The following is a 25,757-nucleotide window of genomic DNA, read 5'->3' as shown; positions in this document are numbered from 1 at the left end:
AAATGTATATGCTGAAGTCATGTTGAGGTTAGGTAGTAGGCTACTTGTTTTGTATGTCGATGAAAATGCAGCCAATGCATTAACATACGTCTTCACAGTTCGTGGGCGCGCGCTTTTACACATGCCGCAAATTTGGGGATTTTGTAAAGTGTTCGGCGACAAGCATTTGTGACAGAGTATTATTTTCTTTACCGTCTTGGCGCACTTTCCACAAACATATCTCCTGCATTCTGAACATATCTCAAGAGTTCTGTTCTTACATTTAGTACTAGCCCCCTGACAACTCTTTATTTTCACTAACTCGTTGGCAGGGCGGGGATCGGGATCTGACTTAATAGTTCCTTTTAGCATCACATAGTTTGCCCGAAGCGCTGATGCTAGGTTCAGGATGAACTCTCTCCGGGTATATCGCATAGTGTCCCACATGGACTCTTTGTAAAGCACATAGGCATTGATGGCTGCCAAGTCCAGGACGTTGTAGAAGACGGCCATTGGCCACCGCTGGGAGCCACCATTCACACGGTACATGCGCGCATGCCTATCCAACACATTCACCCCGACTTTAGTGGAGTTGTAGAAAGTCAGAGATTCTGGGGTTTTCTTTCTGCGGGTACTAGTGCCAACAGACAGGTGCAAGGTGCTGAGAACACTGATGGTCTTCATTGGCTTACACAGTAAGCGTCGCGTCATTGTGTTTCAGGACCAGGGTCGTTCTCTTACGCAGCAACTTATTTGCCAGTTCAGCTGAAGTGGTCACATTCCTTCCTCTGTCAAGATAAGGTTCCATCAGCTTCAGCACCACACTGCTGTCACACTGGCGCTGTCCAGTTGTCTGGAAGTCATCTTCTTTCCCAAGTCCGGGAAACCATTCACGATGTATTTGGAGTCAGCATCCACTGCCAGCCAGAACGTGATTCAATAACGGTCGAGCTTGTTTCCCATTTAGTGCGAGAAAACGCACTGTGCTTTTGTGGGAAACAACTGCGAATCAACAGTAATGTTCGGCCGTGGGTTGTAGCAGATGATGCTATTTTCGACAAAACTGTTCGAAACGGGGGAACATTTGTCATTTTTTACACTTTCACTCTTTATTTCTGGTCGAAACATAAATATCGCATGATGTCTCTAAATCTGTTCCTTGGCATTGTTTGTCCAAAAAATATCACCCCCATTGGTCATTCCAAAAGCTCTCAATCTTCGCGCAATTGACACCGAACGCCCCACGAACGTAAAGGAGCGCAATGAAGGCTTGAAGCTCATCCAAAGACATATCGCAAAAACTGTCATCAGTGCATCTGCGCGCTTCTTCAACTGTACATTCTTTGATGTGGAGCAACATGTTGATGTCAAACAGGCAATGGAAGGCGCTGAGTGGGCTGCTGTCTAAGTCGCTTTTTGCGCGCTCTGTTGGCCCTGGAGCGACCATGAAAACATGTTGCGTTGCTCTCTGGCCCACTGCCTCTCCAATGGGATTTAACCCTCGCCAAACGGTGCCATCTTTGCCAATCTCATGATCCCCATTCTCTGTTGGATGAACCGGTTTTCCTGTTGAAGTGACTGGGTTCTTCAGCCGGGGTTTCTCGGTTGGTGGCGCTTCTATCTCACTGTCCTCACTACCAGTGGAACATTCAAGAGGTTTAGTCCAAAACACATCACTGTCAGGCTCAGATTCACTGCTGGAATCTGAATCGTCTTCTGTATTGGTGGGCATTTCATGAGCCTCAGCGGCGTGTTTTCGTTTAACGCCATGCTTAAAATGTCTCTACTCAGGGTTAAGGTGATGCCTTTTTAGTAGTTTGAGTATTCCGAAAATTGCCTGGCAACTGGCAAAAAACGACGTACAAAAAATGTTGTTGTCCTGCAGTCTGAAAATGTAAAAGAAGCACTCGATTCACACTGTCACGTTCACGCTAGCAACTAACAACATCCGGGTTGGAAGTTAAAATGGAACCAGGTTACGGAGCTTGAAAACTTCAAAATAAAAGTCTTACTTTGACGCAATATAAATGCGAATAAAAAATGTATAATGCAATTAGGATAAAATTGCCACTAATATAATTATTCAAAAGTATTAAAATGACAACACATGACAACCCAAAAATGCAGTTTGTGAACATTTGGTATATTATTTAATGGAAAGTAAATAGCATGACATTTTGATTTCACAGATTTTTTTCTGTTGTGAACATTCACATTGATTTGTTTTTAACACAACACTTACAAAATGTTCTTGCATGAATTTACATTGACCAACAAAACATTCTTACATGAATGTACATTTCTTCAAATGAAACATTTTTGGTAACCACATGTTTTTGTGCAGCAATGTCCTTAAGGGCACATTGGAGGTCAAATAAGTGTCGGTAAAATAAGTGGTGCTAAAAAAAAGTTAGGTTTGATGGTTTTGTTCATTTCAATTGTTCAAGTTCTGTAAGTACGTCTGTCTGTCAATCAATTAAAAATATTCAAAGAACAAATGGTTTGGGGCAGTAATTGTTATATAGCCAACAGACTAGACAATGGCTAATCATAGGCAATGAATCCTGGGAAGAGCACAGGTATTTTTTATAAAATGTGTCAGATAAAAGTATAAGAGCACTTAAAGTGATCAATTAAAGAATAATCTAGTTTATTAGAAGTTGCCTGTGTATTTCCTTATACCACTAGGGATAGCCCATTATTAAATGTAAAGCTCTTTGATTTAAGTATAAAAGGCATAATGACTCATCCTGTATATATATATATACACACTGAAGAAAAAAACATTACAGTTCATATATGGAAATCAGTCAATTGAAATAAATTCATTAGGCCATAATCTATGGATTTCACATGACTGGGCAGGGGCACAGCCATCGGTGGGCCTGGAAGAGCATAGGCCCACAAACTTGGGAGCCAGCCAATCATAATTATTTTTTCCACACAAAATAATTGTATTACTGTCAGAAATACTCCTCAGTTTCATCAGCTGTCCGGGTGGCTGGTCTCAGACGATCCAGCAGGGGAAGAAGCCAGATGTCGAGGTCCTGGGCTGGCATGGTTACACGTGGTCTGCGGTTGTGAGGCTGTTCTCTAAAACGACGTTGGAGACGGCTTATGGTAGAGAAATGAACATTCAATTCTCTGGCAACAGCTCTGGTGGACATTCCTGTAGTTAGCATGCCAATTGCACACTGCCTCAAAACTTGAGACATCTGTGGCATTGTGTTGTGTGACAAACTTCACATTTTGGTGCACCACAAGGTGCACCTGTGTAATGATCATGCCGTTTAATCAGCTTCATGATATGCCACACCTGTCAGGTGGATAGATTATTTTGGCAAATCTTGTGCAGAAAATCTGAGAAATATTTCAGCTCATGAAACATGGGAGCAACACTTTACTTGTTGCATTTATATTTTTTTTGTTCAGTATAAATATCAAACGTGGTCAGAAACAGATTGTTGTAAACAATACTAAAGAAAGGCATTTGGAATATAAAGAGGCCATTTTAAAAAGTCCCTAATTCTATCATGAATATTGTATTATATATAGGGTTCCATTCCCAACACAGTGTACTAAGAGACTATTAGAATGCACTGGTCCAGCCTTTTTAAAACCACCTGATGGGGAGTTAAGTTAACCTGAGGTCATCTTATTTCTTACAGGTCCTATTCCCTTTAGGTCATGTCATGTCATGTCATGTCATGTCATGTCATGTCTGTCTGTCTGTCTGTCTGTCTGTCTGTCTGTCTGTCTGTCTGTCTGTCTGTCTGTCTGTCTGTCTGTCTGTCATGCAGGGATTAACCCGTCTCTCTCTGTTTCTGCCTGCTCCTGATCCTCCTCTGCCAGGGCCCATTTCTGGACCTTCCCGCTGCCAAACAAGGTGAAGACAAGCGCTCCTCCGACGCTGATCCCGGCCGATAGACAGAACACATTCCTCCATCCCGCCAAGGAGTGCTGTTTGAGGAGGGAGGGGAGACATGAGTCACAGTCGTATGTATAACAGTCTTCAAGGGTACAGTAACTTTTAGAAATGAGCCATTGCATTGTCCTCGTGTTAAGCAGCCAATTCTGATCTTTCTTCCACTAATTGGTCTTTTGACCAATCACATCAGATCTTTTTCAGAGCTGATTGGTCAAAAAAGACCAATGAGTGAAAAAAAGATCAGAATTGGACTGCCTGTGTAGACGCAGCCTCGGTCGAAAACTTTTTACAGCAACAAGTATTTAAGTAGCTATATTAAATCTATTTCATTATTTTGAAAAGCAGTACAGAATGAATCAATTTGATGATGAAGGAAAAGCTAAAGCGTACATCTTTGGTGAGGTAACCTGTGACGATGGGCGCGACAACACCTGGGATAGTCGCGAAAGTGTTGGTGATTCCTAAAAGCACCCCCGCATACCTGAATATGAGAGGAAGAGTGAGACGTAAAGAGTTTCAAATACATCCAAAAGCAGTGAGTAAGTGACTGAGTGTGATAGAATGAGTGCAAGAGAGTTCAGTGAAGGTCCAAAACATGCCAGAAAAGACTGGTGAGTAAGGAGAGAAGTGAAGAGAAACAAGTGAAGTGACGACATCTCAAATAGATAAACACCCACCTTGGAGCAATGTCTATCTGGTTGATGAAGACCCCGGCTGCACTGGTGCCTCCTACAGTTGTAGAGAGGGTGAGGAAGGTCACAGCCAACACCCCACTGCAGCCGGAGTAGCCCACAGCAACCAGGAACGCTGCAGGCAGCAGCAGACCTGGGGAGGAGGAGTCAACAATATACATCAATACACATGTTGAATGTACAAACACTGCACTTACTTTCTATTGATAATAGAGACACATAAGTGTGGCCATTCATTCAATGAACAACAACACACACATACATATATATATATATATATACACACACACAGTGGGGGAAAAAAGTATTTGATCCCCTGTTGATTTTGTACGTTTACCCACTTACAAAGAAATGATCAGTCTATAATTTTAATGGTAGGTTTATTTGAACAGTGAGAGACAGAATAACAACAACAAAAAATCCAGAAAAGCACATGTCAAAAATGTTATAAAATGATTTGCATTTTAATGTGGGAAATAAGTATTTGACCCCTCTGCAAAACATGACTTAGTACTTGGTGGCAAAACCCTTGTTGGCAATCACAGAGGTCAGACGTTTCTTGTAGTTGGCCACTAGGTTTGCACACATCTCAGGAGGGATTTTGTCCTACTCCTCTTTGCAGATCTTCTCCAAGTCATTAAGGTTTCGAGGCTGACGTTTGGCAACTCAAACCTTCAGCTCCCTCCACAGATTTTCTATGGGATTAAGGTCTGGAGACTGGCTAGGCCACTCCAGGACCTTAATGTGCTTCTTCTTGGGCCACTCCTTTGTTGCCTTGGCCGTGTGTTTTGGGTCATTGTCATGCTGGAATACCCATCCACGACCCATTTTCAATGCCCTGGCTGAGGGAAGGAGGTTTTCACCCAAGATTTGACGGTACATGGCCCCGTCCATCGTCCCTTTGATGCGGTGAAGTTGTCCTGTCACCTTAGCAGAAAAACACCCCCAAAGCATAATGTTTCCACCTCCATGTTTGACGGTGGAGATGGTGTTCTTGGGGTCATAGGCAGCATTCCTCCTCCTCCAAACACGGCGAGTTGAGTTGATGTCAAAGAGCTCCATTTTGGTCTCATCTGAGCACAACACTTTCACCAGTTGTCCTCTGAGTCATTCAGATGTTCATTGGCAGACTTCAGACGGGCCTGTATATGTATTCTTGAGCAGGGGGACCTTGCAGGCGCTGCAGGATTTGAGTCCTTCACGGCGTAGTGTTTTACCAATTGTTTTCTTGGTGACTATGGTCCCAGCTGCCTTGAGATCATTGACAAGATCCTCCCGTGTAGTTCTGGGCTGATTCCTCACCGTTCTCATGATCATTGCAACTCCACGAGGTGAGATCTTGCATGGAGCCCCAGGCCGAGGGAGATTGACAGTTATTTTGTGTTTCTTCCATTTGCGAATAATCGCACCAACTGTTGTCACCTTCTCACCAAGCTGCTTGGCGATGGTCTTGTAGCCCATTCCAGCCTTGTGTAGGTCTACAATCTTGTCCCTGACATCCTTGGAGAGCTCTTTGGTCTTGGCCATGGTGGAGAGTTTGGAATCTGATTGATTGATTGCTTCTATGGACAGGTGTCTTTTATACAGGCAACAAGCTGCGGTTAGGAGCACTCCCTTTAAGAGTGTGCTCCTAATCTCAGCTCGTTACCTGTATAAAAGACACCTGGGAGCCAGAAATCTTTCTGATTGAGAAGGGGTCAAATAGTTATTTCCCTCATTAAAATGCAAATCAATTTATAACATTTTTGACATGCGTTTTTCTGGATATTTTTGTTGTTATTCTGTCTCTCACTGTTCAAATAAACCTACCATTAAAATTATAGACTGATCCTTTCTTTGTCAGTGGGCAAACGTACAAAATCAGCAGGGGATCAAATACCTTTTTCCCCCACTGTATATATGATACTCTAACTGTAAGTTGCTCTGGATAAGAGCTTCTGATAAATTACTAAAATGTCAATATAAAATGTAAAATGTAATACTCTATAAGTTCATATTTTGTTAATAAACATATTTCTACAGACTAAAATATCAACTGCGTTAAATAGTACCAAAGAATCCCGAAAAAATTGTTGCAAACTTTTGTACGTTTTAACAGCCAATCAATCAAACATCTGGTAAAGCCCATTCCATAAGTAACCAAAGCCAATTCCTTTAAAAATAAAAGTCCCCTCCTTGCCTGTGATAGTGAAGATCTTGCGGACCGCTGTTACACTCAACAGCTCCTTCTCCAGGAGGCTGTCTGCTACTACACCTGATATCACTGCGAAGGCCCAGCCACCCAGATAGGGCAGAGCTGAGAGAAAGGAATTCTACATAGAGAAACAGAAAGAAATAGACAATATTAACCAATGACAAAAAGAATTGCAACTACATTGTAGGAATAAAATATCCCGACAAGATGGCGTCACTTTCCCCAATGTTTTATTAAAACATTGCTACAGCAGCACAGTATAGACCTTGGTAACAACACAACATGATTCAAGTCCAGAGACTCCTGGACCATCCCTGTACAGTGTGATATACTGATACGACACTAAATCTTAGTCAGTCATTCTCTAGTCCTACCACCTAAAGTATGCATACGCTTGTCTAAGAAATATGACAAAACTCTACCTATGGAGCCTGGATGTCGATTATGGCAGCCAACCGCACCTCTCTGATTCAGAGGGGTTGGGTTAAATGCGGAAGACACATTTCAGTTGAAGGCATTCAGTTGTACAACTGACTAGGTATCCCCCTTTCCCTTATATCAAAATCAAATAAAAATTTGATTGGTCACATACACGTTAAGCAGATGTTATTGCGGGTGTAGCGAAATGCTTGTGTTTCTAGATCCATCGGTGCGGTAAAATCTAACAATTCACAACAATACACACAATTCACACAAACCTAAAAGTAAAAGAATGGAATTAAGGAATATATAAATATTAGAATGAGCAATGTCAGAGTGGCATAGACTAAAATATAGTAGAATAGAATACAGTATATACATATGAGATGACTAAAGCAAAATATGTAAACATTATTACAGTGACTAGTGTTCCATTATTAAAGTGGCCAGTGATTTCAAGTCTCTGTATATAGGGCAGCAGCCTCTAACATGCAGGGTTACGTAACCGGGTGGAAGCCGCCAAGTGATGGCTGTTTAACAGTCTGATGGCCTTGAGATAGAAGCTGTTTTTCAGTCTCTCGGGCCCAGCTTTGATGCACCTGTACTGACCTCGCCTTCTGGATGATAGCGGGGTGAACAGGCAGTGGCTCGGGTGGTTGTTGTCCTTGATGATCTTTTTGGCCTTCCTGTGACATCGGGTGCTGAAGGTGTCCTGGAGGGCAGGTAGTTTGCCACCCGGTAGAGCTATTACCATATTCTTATGACTATCTGGTCTCTACAGCACTCTGGAATTGAGCATCTCACTCTGTCTCTCCCCTCTTCTGGCATCATCCATAGAAATCATATGTCCATATCTATGATGTATGACTTAATGTACAATTTCTTTGGGTCTCACCTGTCGGAGGTCAAAGTGAAGCACCGTGTCCATGTAGGTGGGAAGCGAGGTGAGCAGAGTGTAGTAACCCCAGTTGGCACACATCTGAGACACTATGATGGCCCACAGGGGAACAGAGAGCACCATGGGTAACAAAGGCACTGACCAGCCATGGGCACCACCCTGGGTTAAGAGAGAGAGAGAGAGAGAGAGAGAGAGAGAGAGAGAGAGAGAGAGAGAGAGAAAGAAAGGGGATTGACTGTGAAGTGATTTACAAATGTATGATAAAGGGTCATAAAGGATACCCCAGATATATTGTTGTTACATCTTTTCCTATGGAGTTGATGATGTAATGTTTTTCTCTTGTGCTGATTCGTGGATGAGTGCCAGGCTGGTCAGACACCAGAATGAACCAGAACACTGCCCAAATGCAACCAGCACCCCCTGGTGACGAGAGAAACAGGGACAGAGAGAGCGAGAAAGAGAGAGAGAGGGGGAGGGAATGAGAGAAAAGCCTGGTTATGTTGACATCTTTACAAAGCAAGAGGTTGTGTAGGAACAGTGTGTGTGCTGAACTAGGTTCCTGTATTTCTAGGGAGTGTTTCCTAGCCACCATGTCTCTACATATGCATTGCTTGCTCTCTGGGGTTTTAGGCTCAGTTTCTGTATAAGCACCTTCTTTTTTTTTTTTACTGTTGTAAAAAAATTGAAATACTCTATAAATACATTTGATTGATTGTGTGTGCAGAGAAAAATTGTGAATGATCCAAAAATAGGAAAGTATAATATGTGTGAAAACAGGAGAATAAAATAAGAGCTGAAAATGCAGATAATGGTGAGAAATGCAGATAATGGTGTGTGTAGGGGGGAATATATATGATTGGGGGGGTGCAACTCAAAACTTAATGTTTTGAACACTCAGTGTATATGTTTGGGGGGTGTAATTGCTATCCAACTCTCACCACACATGTAGAAGACAGTGGGCCAGCCCAGACTGTGACAGATGAAGCCGGTGAGAGGCAGGGCTACAAAAGCCCCAAAGTTTGCTCCTGACCCCGACAGGGTCATAAGACGAGACCTCTCTAGAGGGGGAGCCCAGCGAGCCCACATGGCCATCATGGCCGGAAATGTCACCCCCTGACGACACACAAACACAGAGCAATACACACTGATTTGTCACTGAAATGAACAATATACCTTGGAGTTTTAGAGAAAATAATGACCACATGGCCAAATTGGCTATACTGTATGTATACCATAAATATGATTGTTCATACAATCAAATGATAATCCAGTTCAATGCTTATAACAGAATGAGATTGACCCCTGCTCTGCACACATGAAGCCTCTTACCTCCCCAAATCCCTCCAGTGCCCGTAAGCCAAACAGCCAGTAGGGTCCTAGCTGGGCTGCCAGGGGGGTGAGGAGGGTGAGGGCTGCGGTGCCAAGCACCCCTCCCCCCAAGAAGATACTCCCCCCAAAGTGCCCGGCCAGGTAACCCCCGGGGATCTGAGTCACCAGATAGCCAAAGAAGAACGCTCCCAGCAGCAGGCCCTGAGTTGGAGAATCCCACGAGTACTGAGGTATCTGAGAGAGCGAGAGAGAGGTAAATGGGCATTAGTGTTACGTATCAGTTTGTGAGTGTCTTGTATCTACTGTGCATACTTTGCATGTGCAGTATGCCCAGTACGCATGCATCATGTTTGTGTGAAGCATATTGATGTACTGTAATATATGAGTAATAATATATGCTTTAATATGCATGTACAGTATACTATAGGTCTAGTTGTGGATACTTTGGAAAAGCTGGTACTTACCCCGTCTGGTTGGTCTGGGGTTTGGCTGCTGTTGTTGTTCCCGTGGGAGGACACTGGGCACTCATGGCCAACTGAGCTGTTGAGAGATGGTTGGCTATTGGTCCCATTGACCATGGCGACCATGGCAACACTTAGATTGACACGGAGACCGTAGACAACGGAGAATCCGAAGAACATCATGATGGCCAGATTGCAGCGTGCAGAGCAACATTGTGGAGGTACTGTTAGACATGATGACAACAAGTGCACAATCACACCTCACAGTCTATCTGAAAACACTTAAGACTTAAAGATGACTATTTAAACAGCGCTGGTGGAACATCTACACTAGCAAACGAGGAGTACTTGACACTTAAATGACCTATTTCACTAGCACTTAGCTAAAGCATAGGGACATATCCAAACTTCCAGGTAGGTCAAATTTTCACTTGATATGACTTCCTTCAACTATCATAAAGTTATCGTTACATAATAAATCACCCTCTAGCACATCCATGCTGCTGAGTGCTGACTATGCAAAAAAGCAACCCAAAAAAGTAGACACCTGAATCATCAACATCCACCACTTCTTTTTTAAGTAGGGGTGTTGTATCTCCACTCTCATCCAGTGGGGTGGAGTTGATGGAGTATCCATTTTGTAAAGCCATGACAACCACCAGTCAGGTGACAGCCAGAGATGGAATGAAGTGAGTGTGATCTGAGGTCACCTAACCATAGTGTCCTAAGAAAATATGCAGGACAGACAGAGAGCAAGAGTCAGCAGGAAAAATGGCTTGATATTCAGTCTCATGCGCACGCACACACACACACACACACACACACACACACACACACACACACACACACACACACACACACACACACACACACACACACACACACTCGGGTTAAGACTACAGACACAGGCTGGATATGAGAATGACCATGACTAGACAGGTCAATGGTCCTTATGGTGTTCAAATAAATCCATGGGAGATTGTGCAACCATTACAAAACACCTGACTAAGTCAAAGAAATCAAATATACTGTAGACATGCATTATAACAGTAGACTTAGCTCTTTATATTGAGGAATGTTCAGAATTCAGGGTTCTCCAACCCTGTTACTGGAGAGCTACCCACCTGTAGGTTTTCGCTCCAACCCCAGTTGTAACTAACCTGATTCAGCTTCTCAACCAGCTAATTATTAGAATCCGGTGCGCTAGATTAGGGTTGGAGCGAAAACCTACAGGATGGTAGCTCTCCAGGAACAGGGTTGGAGAGCCCTGGTTTAGATAGAGAAAAAGGTTTGACCAATTACCACAAGTTGGACTGGTTGGACCAGAATGTTACTCACTTGCCGTTATTGAGTTTCTAGACCTAGATCATAGGACTGGAGAGCATCATACATTCTTCTTCTTCTTCAGATGATGCTCCAAATAGTTTTAGGCTGCCTGGTGGTGTGGCTTATCCATATTGATCCTGAGGAAAAAAACAAGAACAACAAATACCAGTCTGTGAATTATGGCCTATGTAAAGTCAGTCACAGAAGCACGATTTTAATGATTTTTCATAGCTACCTCTTTTAGAGCTGGAGTATGCAATAAATCTGATCTCAGCATACAGGTCTGTCCACTAAATGAAATAAACCGGTAGTCTTGGCCTCTCCTTCACTCTGACTGTGACTTGTGCAGACTGATTAAAAGCAGATGTGAACCTAGTGTATCTGCTGACTAATAAAACGACCACACTCAAAGGTAACCATTGGTGGAACAGAGAGCAAGTCAGCTGATGAGGGTGGTGGAATAGAATTACATAATGTAGTGCCTTTTGACATGGTGTAGTGGCCATTTAAGGTTAATGAAGTTGATTTATTTTATTTAACTAGGCAAGTCAGTTAAGAACAAATTCTTATTTCCAATGACGACCTACCAGTGTTCTATTTGTGACATATTTGTGTATGAGTTGATAATCACTAGATTTTTTTACTGAATGTTATGGATTCTTCTCATATCGTTTGATAGTGATTGACGGCAGAGCTACAGATTGCAAAAGGACCGAGGACACTGATTCTTATTGTATTGATTACATTATGCACTGTGTGATTCTGTAGCAGCAGGCAAAGTCACTGTCTTTTGTTTTGACTTCGCACAAGCCTCTCGGGCTGATGTTAAGAGAACATTTGGCACTGTCTGAATATAAAGGGCCTGTCTCCAAGAGGCCCGTTAGACATTTTCTCTGTTTCTGTGCTAGAGGTGTCTCCCTGTTGCACCTTGTAAGTAAACCAACATTATTTTGATTGATGTGATCAACGACTGCTCTCCTTTTTGTTCACCTGGAAATTCCCATTACACACGGACAGACTCAAAAAAACATGTGCATTGGTATGTGATTGTGTGTTTGTAAAGTTCACTTCTCCCAAAGTTGGTAAATAACTGTGTGTAGTTTAGTAATTCTCTGCTTCTTCTTTCAATCATAACTTCTCCATTTTCTGACATTAGATTTGGAAAAGGTTTTTTTAAATCCAACCTGTTCCCCATAACTAATTGGTATCACCCGCCCTCACTGTCTATAATGACAACAAACAATGCAATTAATTATGCTCACATTACAATAGCCTCATTACATGACAACTTGTTTTCTTTTAAGTGACAGACCTACAGGAATATAGGAATTTCTTTGACTTCTATGGCTTCTGACTATGCTGTGTTGTCATGGGTTTCTGCCATGCTATGTTGTTGTCTTAGGGCTCTCTTTATGTAGTGTTCGGCTGTCTCTCTTGTTTTGATGTGTGTTTTGTCATATATTTTTATTTAATTTATTTGTATTTATAATCCCAGCCCCCATCCCCACAGGAGGCCTTTTAGCCTTTGTAAATAAGAATTTGTTCTGAACTAACTTGCCTAGTTAGAAAAAGGTTAAATAAAATAAAAACATTTAAAAAAAAAAGGTTATTACAACACTGGAAGCTTATAAGCAGTCAGTCATGCATGTGAATCGAAACATTCACTTGAAACAGCTGGCCACATTGGTACACAACGAGAATAGATAGCTAGATAGGTCTCATAAGCAGATCCAAAATAGTACAGCTGCTAGTGCATATTAGTTGAATTTGAGCTATAAAGCAAACTTACCTAGAACGAATGGACTCTTCAACCCAAGCCCTCTGGTTTACGTTGCACCTGTCGTATTTAATAAATGTGTAAAGAGCTCCCCGTTTTGCCTTATAACGCCTGTAGCGTCCTTACTGCTTGTAGCCTTTCCACTTGGCACAGACAAAGTAAAAACAGTAAAAATGTTGTGTACAATGTTTGCGATTCAGGGAAAGCGGTAGTCACATGATCAATACTTTTTTTATTCAGTGTCGTAGTTATGAATTTACACTGATTTCTACAACACAAGATAATCAAAAGTAATGTACACAGCGCGCGATATGCTGCTCCGTATGATGTGGAAGTCGATGATTTTTCTCAAGTTTCTTCCTGGTAGCTAGCATGTCATGTGACAAACTGTGGCGATTCTGAAAAGTAAGTAGTAGTTTATTTCTCTGTTTCAGATTGAGTGTTTATTGCTCAGCAAATGTGTATAGTTTCGATATTCAGTGAAACACGACTAGCAAGAAATGTAGACAGGTATCTATGTCTGATCAAGCAACTATCAAGATAGGAAAATAACGTCGCTAGCTAACATTAGTTTCCCACATTTGGTAAGCTAGCGTAGCGTGCTAGCTAACGTTAACTGGTTTGTTATAGAATAAAGGCACCCCCCAAACTTGGCTTTGATTTTGGGAAGCTCTCGTAGCCATATTCCATGATTTTGACAACATGGAAAACCCTATCAAACAAGAATCACAGCATTAAAGGCACACTCTGCCAGTCCTTGCATTCATAATGACTATGTCTGCATCTGAGAGATTACGTTTCCCCAGCCCCATCGCACAGTTTACCAAACAAAATGCCAGGGCCAGGCTGTTGAAATTACATATTGTGCCTTTTAACACCGCTAATAGCCCACCCACTTTCCTGTTGTATCACATGACTGATTACATAGATTGACTTTGCATGAGTTCACTTACCTTCTGGTCCTCTTTATATTGATTTCAGGGTTCAAGATGACCACACTTCTCCGCATGCTCCTGGGGGCTGGCCCCCTGCTGTCACTACTTGTCCTCAACCTGGTACATGGATCTGACAATGCCACCCTCCCATTGGTTATGTGGCATGGAATGGGTAAGCACATAGATGCATAATACTAGAACATTATGTTTTCACATACAGCAATGGCATTTCTCAGTTTGGCAGAATGGGCCACTACCTATATTTGCCTGTGGCCCTTAGATAAGTCATGCTATGTCAGATAGTGTATATAGACCCTGTTCTTGTTTCTGTTTGTACACAGGAGACAGCTGTTGCAACCCTCTCAGCATGGGCTCCATAAAGAAGATGATCGAGGAAGCAATCCCTGGCATTGACGTCCTGTCCCTGATGATTGGCAAGACTGTCATTCAGGTACTTTCCACTCTCCTTGAACCTATCTCTGTGGCAGGGCTAGCGCCAAAACAAATCAGTTGGACGGGCATTTGATTTCCATAGGCAGGCTAGTTTTTTCGGACGGACCTCCTATGTGATTGGTGAAAGACCAGTTTCAAATTTGATGAAGCTTCCAATTTACCCTACCATTTCTACCGATCTGTGTGCCAGTTATGATTATTTTTATATGGGCATTTTTGTGGAACAGTCATATTTCTATAATGTTTTTGTTTCTCAAAATCAATCGTCGCGTAGTTAATCACCAATTTGTAAGTCGCTCTGGATAAGAGCGTCTGCTAAATGACGTAAATGTAAATGTTAATCATAGAAATCAGAATTAAAATGATAAAAATCTCAAAGTTAAAATTCAACTAATGCAAGAGCTGTATGGACACATTGATACACCGTGAGCCATTGGCAGCTGAAGAAATGAGCGCATGGAACTCAGAGATAGCCTGTTGTTCAATGCAGCAGTAGGCATGTAACTCCCATTGTCAACTAAGTAAAATAAAACCTAAAGCAAACATATAAAAACAGTAGGATATATCCTGATATTCAGGTTCTTTCAATCGCATTCGAATCAAATCAAATCAAATCTGTATTTGTCACATACACATGGTTAGCAGATGTTAATGCGAGTGTAGCGAAATGCTTGTGCTTCTAGTTCCGACAATGCCGTAATAACCAACGAGTAATCTAACCTAACAATTTCACAACAACTACCTTATACACACAAGTGTAAAGGAATGAACAATATGTACATAAAAATATATGAATGAGTGATGGTATAGAACGGCATAGGCAAGATGCAGTGGATGGTATTGAGTACAGTATATACATATGAGATGAGTAATGTAGGGTATGTAAACATATAAAAGTGACATTGTTTAAAGTTGTTAGTTACACATGTATTACATCAAGATGGCAAGATGCAGTAGATGGTATAGAGTACAGTATATACATATGAGGTGAGTAATGTAGGGTATGTAAACATTATATGAAGTGACATTGTTTAAAGTGGCTAGTGATACATAAATCAAGATGGCAAGATGCAGTAGATGGTATAGAGTACAGTATATACATATGAGGTGAGTAATGTAGGGTATGTAAACATTATATGAAGTGGCAATGTTTAAAGTGGCTAGTGATACATTTTTCATAAATGTTTACATTATTAAAGTGGGTGGAGTTGAGTCAGTATGTTGGCAGCAGCCACTCAATGTTAGTGATGGCTGTTTAACAGTCTGATGGCCTTGAGATAGAAGCTGTTTTTCAGTCTCTCGGTTCCTGCTTTGATGCACCTGTACTGACCTCGCCTTCTGGATGATAGTGGGGTGAACAGGCAGTGGCTCGGGTGGTTGTTGTCCTTAATGATTTTTTTGGCCTTCCTGTGACATCGGGTGGTGTAGGTGTCCTGGAGGGCAGGTAGTTTGCCCCCGGTGATATGTTGTGCAAACCTCACCACCCTCTGGAGAGCCTTGCGGTTGAGGGCGGAGCAGTTGCTGTACCAGGCGGTGATGCAGCCCGACAGGATGCTCTCGATTGTGCATCTGTAAGAGTTTGTGAGTGCTTTTGGTGACAAGCCGAATTTCTTCAGCCTCCTGAGGTTGAAGAGGCGCTGCTGCACCTTCTTCACCAAGCTGTCTGTGTGGGTGGACCATTTCAGTTTGTCCGTGATGTGTACGCCGAGGAACTTAAAACTTACTACCCTCTCCACTACTGTCCCGTCGATGTGGATAGGGGGGTGCTCCCTCTGCTGTTTCCTGAAGTCCATGATCATCTCCTTTGTTTTGTTGACGTTGTGTGTGAGGTTATTTTCCTGACACCACACTCCGAGGGCCCTCACCTCCTCCCTGTAGGCCGTCTCGTCGTTGTTGGTAATCAAGCCTAAGCATTAATCTCTGTACTCCGCCTGTCCGCCTCTCTTTCCGTCTGTCTTGACTTGAGCTATAGCTAGTGAAGATTTTTCAAATACTGTGAAGGAACTATTATCATTCCCAATGGCTCAACAAACAAAAAAAGGACGATTTATGCAATGTGGACCGGAGGCTGCGTACGAAGGGTGTGATGCAATTGCGGAGCCGCCGGAGGCCAAATCGAGCTCCATAAGCAGGGATTTTAACTTGTCTTTGCAAGGCCTAGTAGAATTTTGGCAGTCAAGAACATAGCCTTGCTGAAATCCTCCCCCATTCTAATTTCCTTAATTTTGTGACTAAATTCAAATACTTTCTATGGCACACAGAGTCAAAAACTTTCTATAGAACAAACTTCACGTCAGGATAGGCAACCGAAATGAATAATTCATGTATGTCTGTTATATTAAACATAGAGGAGGGAGTAAAATGTAGGCAAGCAATAAACATTTCAGAACAACTACTAGTCGAATAAGACATGGGAGAGATGATGAATTTTGGCAAAGAGATTTATTTATAGACTAATACACTTGAAACAAATAGCAAAACCGAAAACTGCAGACATGACTAGTGCCTCGACCGCGATCAAACCAACATATAAAATGAAACGCAGCCTAACGTGATCAGAAATCTCAACTAGCAAGCAAGTCACAGCAATGAAGAATTGAGTGCGTGCGCGTTCACGCGTGGGGGGGTTTGGCAGGGGGAGCTTTTCAGCACAACATCGTTCCTCAAGTTATAATGCGTTAGTTGCTTACTGGACCCTGGCAATCTGTGTGAAATATTAACTAGCTAACAAACTAACCACTATCTATTAACTAATGTTTTCCCTCTACAGTATGTGGTTCATTTTCAGAATGAGAGAATTAGGTGAAAATGAGGCATTGCTTGTTAAACAAGTGGATTCAGGGATCAAGTGTATCTGAAGATGGGCCTGGCTTAAGCTGGATGCTACTATAGAGGTGAAAGGAACACCACAAACTTTCCCTCTTTCTCACTTTTGCTGGCACATTGTAGAACAGATGTCCACAAGCAGAAAGTGTACAATGTAATCATGTGCAGTGTAGGCCAAAGATATTATTTTTGCTGTGTTGAACTGTGTGTGTGAGTAAGGAGGGATTATGTTTTTTTTACTCATTGAACATTATTTTTGCATACATGTAGTCTTGTGCACTTGATCGGTGTCTATAGTGGCCTCTATAATAGAGCAAAAATAGAATGCCTGTTTGTTTCATTCTATTTCTACTTTAAGATGTTTTTTTCCCAAGTGCAATATTTGTGTCTGTTGTCACAAGCGTTCTATTATAAAGGCTGTCATGGTCACAAGCGTTCTATTATAAAGGCTGTCATGGTCACAAGCGTTCTATTATAAAGGCTGTCATGGTCACAAGCGTTCTATTATAAAGGCTGTCATGGGAACAAGCGTTGTATTGTAAAGGCTGTCATGGTAACAAGCGTTCTATTATAAAGGCTGTCATGGGAACAAGCGTTGTATTGTAAAGGCTGTCATGGTAACAAGCGTTGTATTGTAAAGGCTGTCATGGGAACAAGCGTTCTATTATAAAGGCTGTCATGGTCACAAGCGTTCTATTATAAAGGCTGTCATGGTAACAAGCGTTCTAATATAAAGGCTGTCATGGTCACAAGCGTTCTATTATAAAGGCTGTCATGGTAACAAGCGTTCTATTATAAAGGCTGTCATGGTCACAAGCATTCTATTATAAAGGCTGTCATGGTCACAAGCGTTCTATTATAAAGGCTGTCATGGTCACAAGCGTTCTATTATAAAGGCTGTCATGGTCACAAGCATTCTATTATAAAGGCTGTCATGGTCACAAGCGTTCTATTATAAAGGCTGTCATGGCTAACTGCAATATTAGTGTAGTTTTGTTCTCAAGACTTGAGTGTCATTTGCAGTAAAGTCTAGGCAACAAATTACATTGGATTGCTTTCTTTACATTTTTTTAGCTGTGAGTTAGTTTCACATGAACCACTTTTTATTTTACACACAGAGACTGATCATGTAGATCATATTCTTTGTTGTTTAATTAGTTAACCTGCATTTCCCCCTAGCAGGGATTTTTTTTGCATGTTTCAGTGCAACAAAAAAAAGAAAGTCACCTGTTTGCATCCCTGCATAAGGCTAGCTTGACTTGCTATAACATTAGAGAAACATGTTGAGGAAAAAGTAACTAAACAAAACATGCTTTATTATCACCCGAAACAATATATTTATCCTGTCTTGGATGTCAACCCCAATACATGTTCATGCCATTGTCTGCATTACAGTTAAAAACAGCTTTGACTACCATGACCTATTTCTGTATGCTAGCAATGCTACCAGCTTATGCGAATGGGAGTTAGCATTTTAAAGTCACATTTTCTAAACCTGAAAAGGGACAACTCCTAAATATTATGCAGCGAAATCCAAATCGGATTTTAGTAAACACTTTGTGGGCCTGTTACAATACATCAATCATGACGGATTTGACAAACATCCACATTTTTAGTTCAGATTTGTTGAATGTGCGCTAATCCAGCATCCTCCTAATCTCCACGGTCTGCATTCCATTGACCTCTTTACCACATCTATACCCATTACCTCCCCGATCTTTTTCCAGGAGTTCAAACTCATTTTAGTGTCCTTGAAATCCCTACACTTGGTATCATAAAGATGTATTTTATTTGTGAACTTGATCTGATAGTCTTTCGTCAAAGTTATCCAGGAAGTGGTCTTCTTCTTCTATAGTATTATGGCGGTCCGCAAACAAACGTTAGAGGTGCATGCCGCCGCCTACTGTACAATCTATTATACTTGGCGATACAAAAAAGGAAAAAAAGAAGAGAAACAAACCCCACGTCATTCCACTATTTGTGCCCTATCTAATCCTACACCAGGCTAACGGCCTGGGAGGACAGAAAACCCCTGTAACTCTTCTGCAGTAAAATCTCGTAATCCAAAGTACTTCTCTGCAGCTGCCACCACATCTGTTTTCTGTGACTTACGTTCCATTTCTGCGGTACAGTTGATAACCATGGCTATGAATGCTAAGAAATCAACATTACTGAAACAAATATTATTCCAATCACTCTCTATTGGCCTCGGCCTACTCACAGGAATCCTCTCAGGATCCCTCGCCTTGTACACATCTTACTCTACTAAACTCTTCACTGCTTCAGCATACGACACCTTCTGTACCACTCTGATCCTGGCCACCTCAATCTGTCTTTCTCTCCCCGGATACTTCTGATCACCATGGGTACCCTTAATTAAAGAGGTGTCTGGTGAGTGAAAGGCAGGTTGAGAATGCCAGGGTCAGAGTAGTGCAGAAGGTGTTTTTATGCTGAGGCAGTGAAGAGAGTAGTAGAAGATGGGTCCACAAGATTCGGACCCCTTGACTTGTTTCACATTTTGTTATGTGACAGCCATCTTCTAAAATAGATTTTTTAAATGTATCAATCTACACACAACACCCCATAATGACAAAGCGAGAACAGGTTTTTAATAATGTATGCAAATTTATTAAAATTAAAAAACATACCTTATTTACATAAGACCCTTTGCTATGATAGCTAAGGTGCATCCTGTTTCCATTGATCATCCTGGAGATGTTTCTACAACTTGATTGGAGTCTCCTGTGGTAAATTCAATTGATTCAACATGATTTGGAAAGGCACACACCTGTCTGTGTAAGGTCCCACAGTTGGCAGTGCATGTCAGAGCAAAAACCAAGCCATGAGGTCGAAGGAATAGTCTGTAGAGCACCGAGACAGGATTGTGTCGAGGCACAGAAGGGTACCAAAAAATGTCTGCAGCATGAAGGTCCCCAAGAACACTGTGGCCTACATCATTCTTAAATGGAAAAAGTTTGGAACCACCAAGACTCTTCCTAGAACTGGCTGCCCGGCCAAACTGAGCAATCGGGGGAGAAGGGCGTTTGTCAGGGAGGTGACCAAGAACCCCTTCATGGTAGGGTGGCCAGACGGAAGCCACTCCTCAGTAAAAGTTATATGACAGCCCGCTTGGAGTATGCCTAAAGGACTCTGACCATGAGAAACAAGATTCTCTGGTCTGATGAATCCAAGATTGGTCTCTTTGGCATGAATGCCAAGCATCACGTCTGGAGGAAACCTGGCACTATCTTTACGGTGAAGCATGGTGGTGACAGCATCGTGCTGTGGGGATTTTTTTCAGTGGCAGGGACTGGGAGACTAGTCAGGATTGAGGGGAAAGATAAACGGTGCAAAGTACAGAGAGATCCTTAATGAAAACTTGCTCCAGAGCGCTCAGGACCTCAGACTGGGGTGAAGGTTCACCTTCCAAAAGGACAATGGCCCTAAACACACAGCCAAGTCAACGCAGGAGTGGCTTCGGGACAAGTCTATGAATGTCCTTGAGTGGCCCAGCCAGAGCCTGGACTTGAATCCGATCGAACATCTCTGGAGAGACCTGAAAATAGCTGTGCAGCGACGCTCCCCATCCAAACTGACAGAGCTTGAGAGGATCTGCGGAGAAGAATGGGAGAAACTCCAAATACAGGTGTGCCAAGCTTGTAGCGTCATACCCAAGGAGACTCAAGGCTGTAATCACTGCCAAAGGTGCTTCAACAAAGTACTGAGTACAGGGTCTGAATACTTATGTAAATGTGATATTTCATCCAATTTTTTATTTGCTACATTTTCTAAAAACCTGTTTTTGCTTTGTCATTATGAGGTATTGTGTGTAGGTTGATGAGGGGAATAAATAATTGTAATTAATTTAAGAATAAGCCTGTAACGTAACAAAATGTGGAAAAAGTCAAAGGGTCTGAATACTTTCTGAATGCACTGTATGTATGTAATTGGGAATTGATCATTATAAACAATCAATGGGCAAACAATTCACACAATGAAATGTGCAAGAATTGGCGGGAGACAGCTGTGCGCATTCTAGAGAACTAAGTACCTGCTTTTTGAACAAGACGCGCCATCGTCCGAACAGTGTACTGTGCACCTGGCAACTTTGCTTTACTCTTCAAGAGGCTGAAACCTGAGATCTGTATATAATGATGAGATGCTCATGTCTCCGCCCTAACAATGGGAGTCGTCCCAAAGGCGGGAAGGCAGGCGACAAGCTTAAGTCTGCATATTATGCCCATAGAAACGCATTAGGCTTATTTTGGACAGATTTTCGCAAATAGTGAGCCCTCTTACTCTCTGCTGAAACTTTCTCACCGGAGAAAGCATCCGAGTTAGCGAAACAGCGCCCCTCTGTCTTAATATATGTAGCCCATGTATCTGATGCTGTTTGGCCAGAAATAGTATGACATGCCATACTCTTTTGGTCCAGACAGTATCAGATACAGTTGAAGTCAGAAGTTTACATACAGTTAGGTTTGAGTCATTAAAACTCGTTTTTCAACCACTCCACAAATTTCTTGTTAACAAACTATAGTTTTGGCAAGTCGGTTAGGACATCTACTTTGTGCATGACAGAAGTAATTTTTCCAACAATTGTTTACAGACAGATTATTTCACTTATAATTCACTGTATCACAATTCTAGTGGGTCAGAAGTTTACATACACTAAGTTGACTGTGCCTTTAAAGAGCTTGGAAATTCCAGAAAATTATGTCATGGCAAGACCTCAGAAAAACAATTGTAGGCCTCCACAAGTCTGGTTCATCCTTGGGAGAAAACGCCTGAAGGTACCACGTTCATCTGTACAAACAATAGTACGCAAGTATAAACACCATGGGACCACGCAGCCGTCATACCACTCAGGAAGGCAATGCATTCTGTCTCCTAGAGAGGAACGTACTTTGGTGCGAAAAGCGCAAATCAATCCCAGAACAACAGCAAATGACCTTGTGAAGATGCTGGAGGAAAGACGTACAAAAGTGTGTGTGTGTGTGTGTGTGTGTGTATATACATACACACACACACACACACGCACACGCACACGCACACACACACACACAGTAAAACAAATCCTATATTGACATAACCTGAAAGTCCGCTCAGCAAGGAAGAAGCCACTGCTCCAAAACCGCCATAAAAAAAGCCAGACTACGTTTTGCAACTGCACATGGGGACAAAGATCGTACTTTTTGGATAAATGTCCTCTTGTCTGATGAAACACAAATAGAACTGTTTGGCCATAATGACCACCGTTATGTTTGGAGGAAAAAGTGGGAAGCTTGCAAGCCGAAGAACACCATCCCAACCGTGAAGCACGGGGGTGGCAGCCTCATGTTGTGGGGGTGCTTTGCTGCAGGAGGGACTGGTGCACTTCACAAAATAGATGGCATCATGAGGGAGGAAAATTATGTGGATATATTGAAGCAACATCTCAAGACATCAGTCAGGAAGTTAAAGCTTGGTTGCAAATGGGTCTTCCAAATGGACAATGACCCCAAGCATACTTCCAAAGTTGTGGCAAAATGGTCTAAGGACAACAAAGTCAAGGTATTGGAGTGGCCATCACAAAGCCCTGACCTCAATCCTATAGAAAATTTGTGGGCAGAACTGAAAAAGTGTGTGCGAGCAAGGAGGCCTATAAACCTGACTCAATTACACCAGCTTTGTCAGGAGGAATGGGCCAAAATTCACCCAACTTGTTGTGGGCTACACAAAACGTTTGACCCCAGTTAAACAATTTATAGGCAATGCTACCAAATGCTAATTTTGTGTATGTAAACTTCTGACCCACTAGGAATGTGATGAAAGAAATAAGAACTGAAATAAATAATTTTCTCTACTATTATTCTGACATTTTACATTCTTAAAATAAGGTGGTGATCCTAACTGACCTAAGACAATTTTTACTAGGATTAAATGAAAGGAATTGTGAAAAACTGAGTTTAAATGTATTTGGCTAAGGTCTATGTAAACTTCCGACTTCAACTGTACATGGTCTACACATACTGAGACAGAGTGGCGCTGTTTTGCTCGCTCGGATGCTTTTTCTGTGATTGAAGCGTCTTCTGTTGGCGCACATCTCGGTCAAAAAAATGATAATTATTTAGAGTGGCAAGGAGGTACGGTAAGGTGGGCCAGGCCCCCTAAGGCCTGTCCATAACTCCGGCCCTGCTCAGTGGTGGACAGTCATAACTTGCAGTGACCGGTGTGGATGCTTGCCTTTGCTCCAGACAAGCAGTAACGCACACGTTCCTACTAATGAAAGCTTTGATTGAAGTCGATTAGTAGAATCAAGTGTGTTACTGCTTCGTTGCTGCGACGCTTGCACTCACCGGCCCTTTGTAGGGTAAAATAGCTCACCGCTGACCTGTTTTCTGAAATGTGGTTTTCCTGTTTGCCAACTTTGTTACGTACCCAACATGAACTTCCTTGCCTCATATCTACCCCTCAGGACACAGAGAATGGTTTCTTCATGGATGTCAACGAGCAGGTGTCCATGGTGTGCAGCCAGCTGGCCCAGGATCCCAAGCTGAAGGATGGCTACAATGCCATGGGCTTTTCCCAGGGAGGGCAGTTCCTGTAAGTGTCTCTGGATCCGTACTCACAAAGCCTCTCAGAATGTTTTTTTAATAGAATGTTAGAGATTGGGAAGGGCCACTCCGGTTCTGGAGAGCTGCAGTACACTTTGACACCTATTCAACCAATGTAGTTAAATCAGGTGTCTTATAGCTGAGGTGGAACAAAAGCCTGCGACGACTCCGGTCCGCAAGGAGTTGCCCATCCCTGGTAAGAGGAGGAATATACATTAGACAAGAAGCTGTCATTCTCAGTTCTTCACCTTTCCACCTCTTTTCCCCCAAGGAGGGCAGTGGCGCAGCGCTGTCCATCTCCTCCAATGAAAACCCTGATCTCTGTTGGGGGACAACAACAAGGTAACGGCACCATGGCAACAGTGCCTTGTCACTATTCAGCAACATTGTTTTTCATTCACTTCCTGACAGTTTTGTAATGATTCTATTCTCCACATTCACAGGGGTGTATGGTCTCCCTAGATGCCCTGGAGAGAGCTCCCATATCTGTGACTGGATTCGCAAGAAACTCAACTCAGGAGCCTACACCGATACTGTGCAAAAACAGTGAGTGTAGGTTTACAACTCAGAAGGAAATTGTTTTGTTTGAGACAAGTCAGCAATATCCAGATTAACAGTATGACATAGTTACTGTACGTTTTTGAGAGGATGCGCAAAGAAAAGACAAAGTGCTTTGTGTATTGTGGCTGTTATCTAGTGGTACATTTGGAATCCTTGTCTTTATCAGCTTGGTGCAGGCACAGTACTGGCACGACCCACTGAATGACGACCTGTACAAAAAACACAGCCTCTTCCTGGCTGATGTCAATCAGGAGCGGGTTAGTATGGTGCTCATTTTCAGAATCAGACGTTATTTGATTGTTCATACAGTGCTGTTTGTCTTAATTATTCTCCTGAGAACTCTCCATAACTGTATTCCAATTTAATTCAAATTATCTGCTGCATTTCACCTCACAGGTGGTGAACGAGACTTACAAGAAGAACCTCCAACTGCTGGACAAGTTTGTGATGGTCAAGTTCTTGCAGGACAGCGTTGTTGATCCAGTTGACACAGAGGTAAATACTGGACACATCCTCTCTTGATGTACTGTCATCCTCCTACACTGGAATTACTGATGCTAATGAACAAGATGTTTTTCATTTGCAATCTGTTTGTTGTAGTGGTTTGGTTTTCTGAAAACGGGTCAGGCGAAAGAGACCGAGACCCTTCAGGAGAGTGTTCTCTATCGAGAGGTAAAACCATCACGTTTACGCATCTTCAAACAGACATGTATTTCCATCTATTTGAATAATATAGATTGTAGTTTGTTATATTGATGAATGGTATCGGTTTTAAGGATCGTCTGGGACTGGCAGCGATGGAGGCAGCTGGGAAGCTGGATTTCCTGGCCACAGAAGGAGATCACCTCCAGTTCACCGATGAGTGGTTCAATGCCAAACTAGTGCCTTACCTGCGCTAAATACACCTAGCTAGCTACACTGACATTTCAGTTGACGTACGCACACACACTACTGTTGCACTGATCATTCCTATCATATCGATACCATCCTGCTGTTTAAATCGAATAATACACTTTATGGTTTTAAAAACAGTTTTACCCAGTTAACGTACTACCATCGAGAAATAAAGTTAGTGTCAGTTGGTTCTCAGAGATGCATGAGTCTAATTTGGAGATATCTATTCAAGTTTAAATGTAGGATCATTTGTTTAGCACTGTATTTTGGAATAAAAATGAATTATAAAAAGTGTGGTGGGTGTTTCTTTGCCAGTAGTGTGATGGTAAATAACATGGAACTAATGATATGTTAGGAAATCACTGGTTCTGAACTGAGCTAATTACCAAGCGCTCCTTGTGAAAAATAGCACGTCTTCCCAGATAGAACAAAACATAAGGGCTCGTCCTGCTCTTACTGTCTGGTCAGCCAATAAAGTTTCTTTGATC

At 42.2% G+C, this 25,757-nt stretch overlaps 2 protein-coding genes across 5 annotated transcripts; one reads left to right on the top strand and one right to left on the bottom strand.

Moving 5' to 3' along the window:
* Positions 1-2,101: 2,101 nt before the first annotated feature.
* On the bottom strand, positions 2,102-13,287 carry LOC106588475 (sialin). 4 transcript variants are annotated; one of them, XM_045709830.1, is made up of 12 exons: positions 13,017-13,287; positions 11,244-11,364; positions 10,449-10,625; positions 9,905-10,125; positions 9,441-9,674; positions 9,050-9,224; positions 8,413-8,531; positions 8,109-8,270; positions 6,779-6,911; positions 4,585-4,732; positions 4,298-4,388; positions 2,102-3,939 (listed from the first exon to the last, which is right to left on the bottom strand). In XM_045709830.1, exons 3-12 carry the CDS (start codon positions 10,549-10,551, stop codon positions 3,772-3,774), a joined length of 1,554 nt encoding a protein of 517 aa, XP_045565786.1. In that variant the 5' UTR covers positions 10,552-10,625; positions 11,244-11,364; positions 13,017-13,287; the 3' UTR covers positions 2,102-3,771. The 4 variants fall into 4 exon arrangements, with proteins under 4 accessions (XP_045565786.1, XP_014033032.1, XP_014033033.1 ...); XM_014177557.2 differs by having other exon boundaries at positions 11,240-11,364; positions 13,017-13,286; XM_014177558.2 differs by lacking the exon at positions 13,017-13,287 and adding an exon at positions 11,463-11,595 and having other exon boundaries at positions 11,240-11,364.
* Positions 13,288-13,302: 15 nt separating this feature from the next.
* Positions 13,303-25,560, top strand: LOC106588481 (palmitoyl-protein thioesterase 1). Its single transcript, XM_014177571.2, has 10 exons — positions 13,303-13,409; positions 13,986-14,111; positions 14,281-14,390; positions 23,676-23,803; positions 24,086-24,156; positions 24,258-24,360; positions 24,542-24,632; positions 24,772-24,870; positions 24,976-25,047; positions 25,152-25,560. Exons 2-10 carry the CDS (start codon positions 13,994-13,996, stop codon positions 25,272-25,274), a joined length of 915 nt encoding a protein of 304 aa, XP_014033046.1. The 5' UTR covers positions 13,303-13,409; positions 13,986-13,993; the 3' UTR covers positions 25,275-25,560.
* Positions 25,561-25,757: the final 197 nt, after the last annotated feature.

The sequence above is a fragment of the Salmo salar genome, chromosome ssa27, assembly GCF_905237065.1.
Source record: "Salmo salar chromosome ssa27, Ssal_v3.1, whole genome shotgun sequence".
In the NCBI taxonomy this organism is placed as follows: domain Eukaryota; kingdom Metazoa; phylum Chordata; class Actinopteri; order Salmoniformes; family Salmonidae; genus Salmo; species Salmo salar.
This window is presented reverse-complemented; position numbering and strand designations above follow the sequence as displayed.

Coding starts and splice junctions, on each gene's coding strand:
- LOC106588481 (XM_014177571.2), top strand. CDS start 13,994: ATGACCACACTTCTCCGCATGCTCCTGGGGGCTGGCCCCCTGCTGTCA. Junction 24,361..24,541: donor ACCGATACTGTGCAAAAACA/GTGAGTGTAGGT, acceptor TGTCTTTATCAG/CTTGGTGCAGGCACAGTACT. Junction 25,048..25,151: donor AGAGTGTTCTCTATCGAGAG/GTAAAACCATCA, acceptor ATCGGTTTTAAG/GATCGTCTGGGACTGGCAGC.
- LOC106588475 (XM_045709830.1), bottom strand. CDS start 10,551: ATGGCTTTACAAAATGGATACTCCATCAACTCCACCCCACTGGATGAG. Junction 9,225..9,440: donor CACTGGAGGGATTTGGGGAG/GTAAGAGGCTTC, acceptor GTGTGTCGTCAG/GGGGTGACATTTCCGGCCAT. Junction 6,912..8,108: donor TTCACTTTGACCTCCGACAG/GTGAGACCCAAA, acceptor TTCTCTATGTAG/AATTCCTTTCTCTCAGCTCT.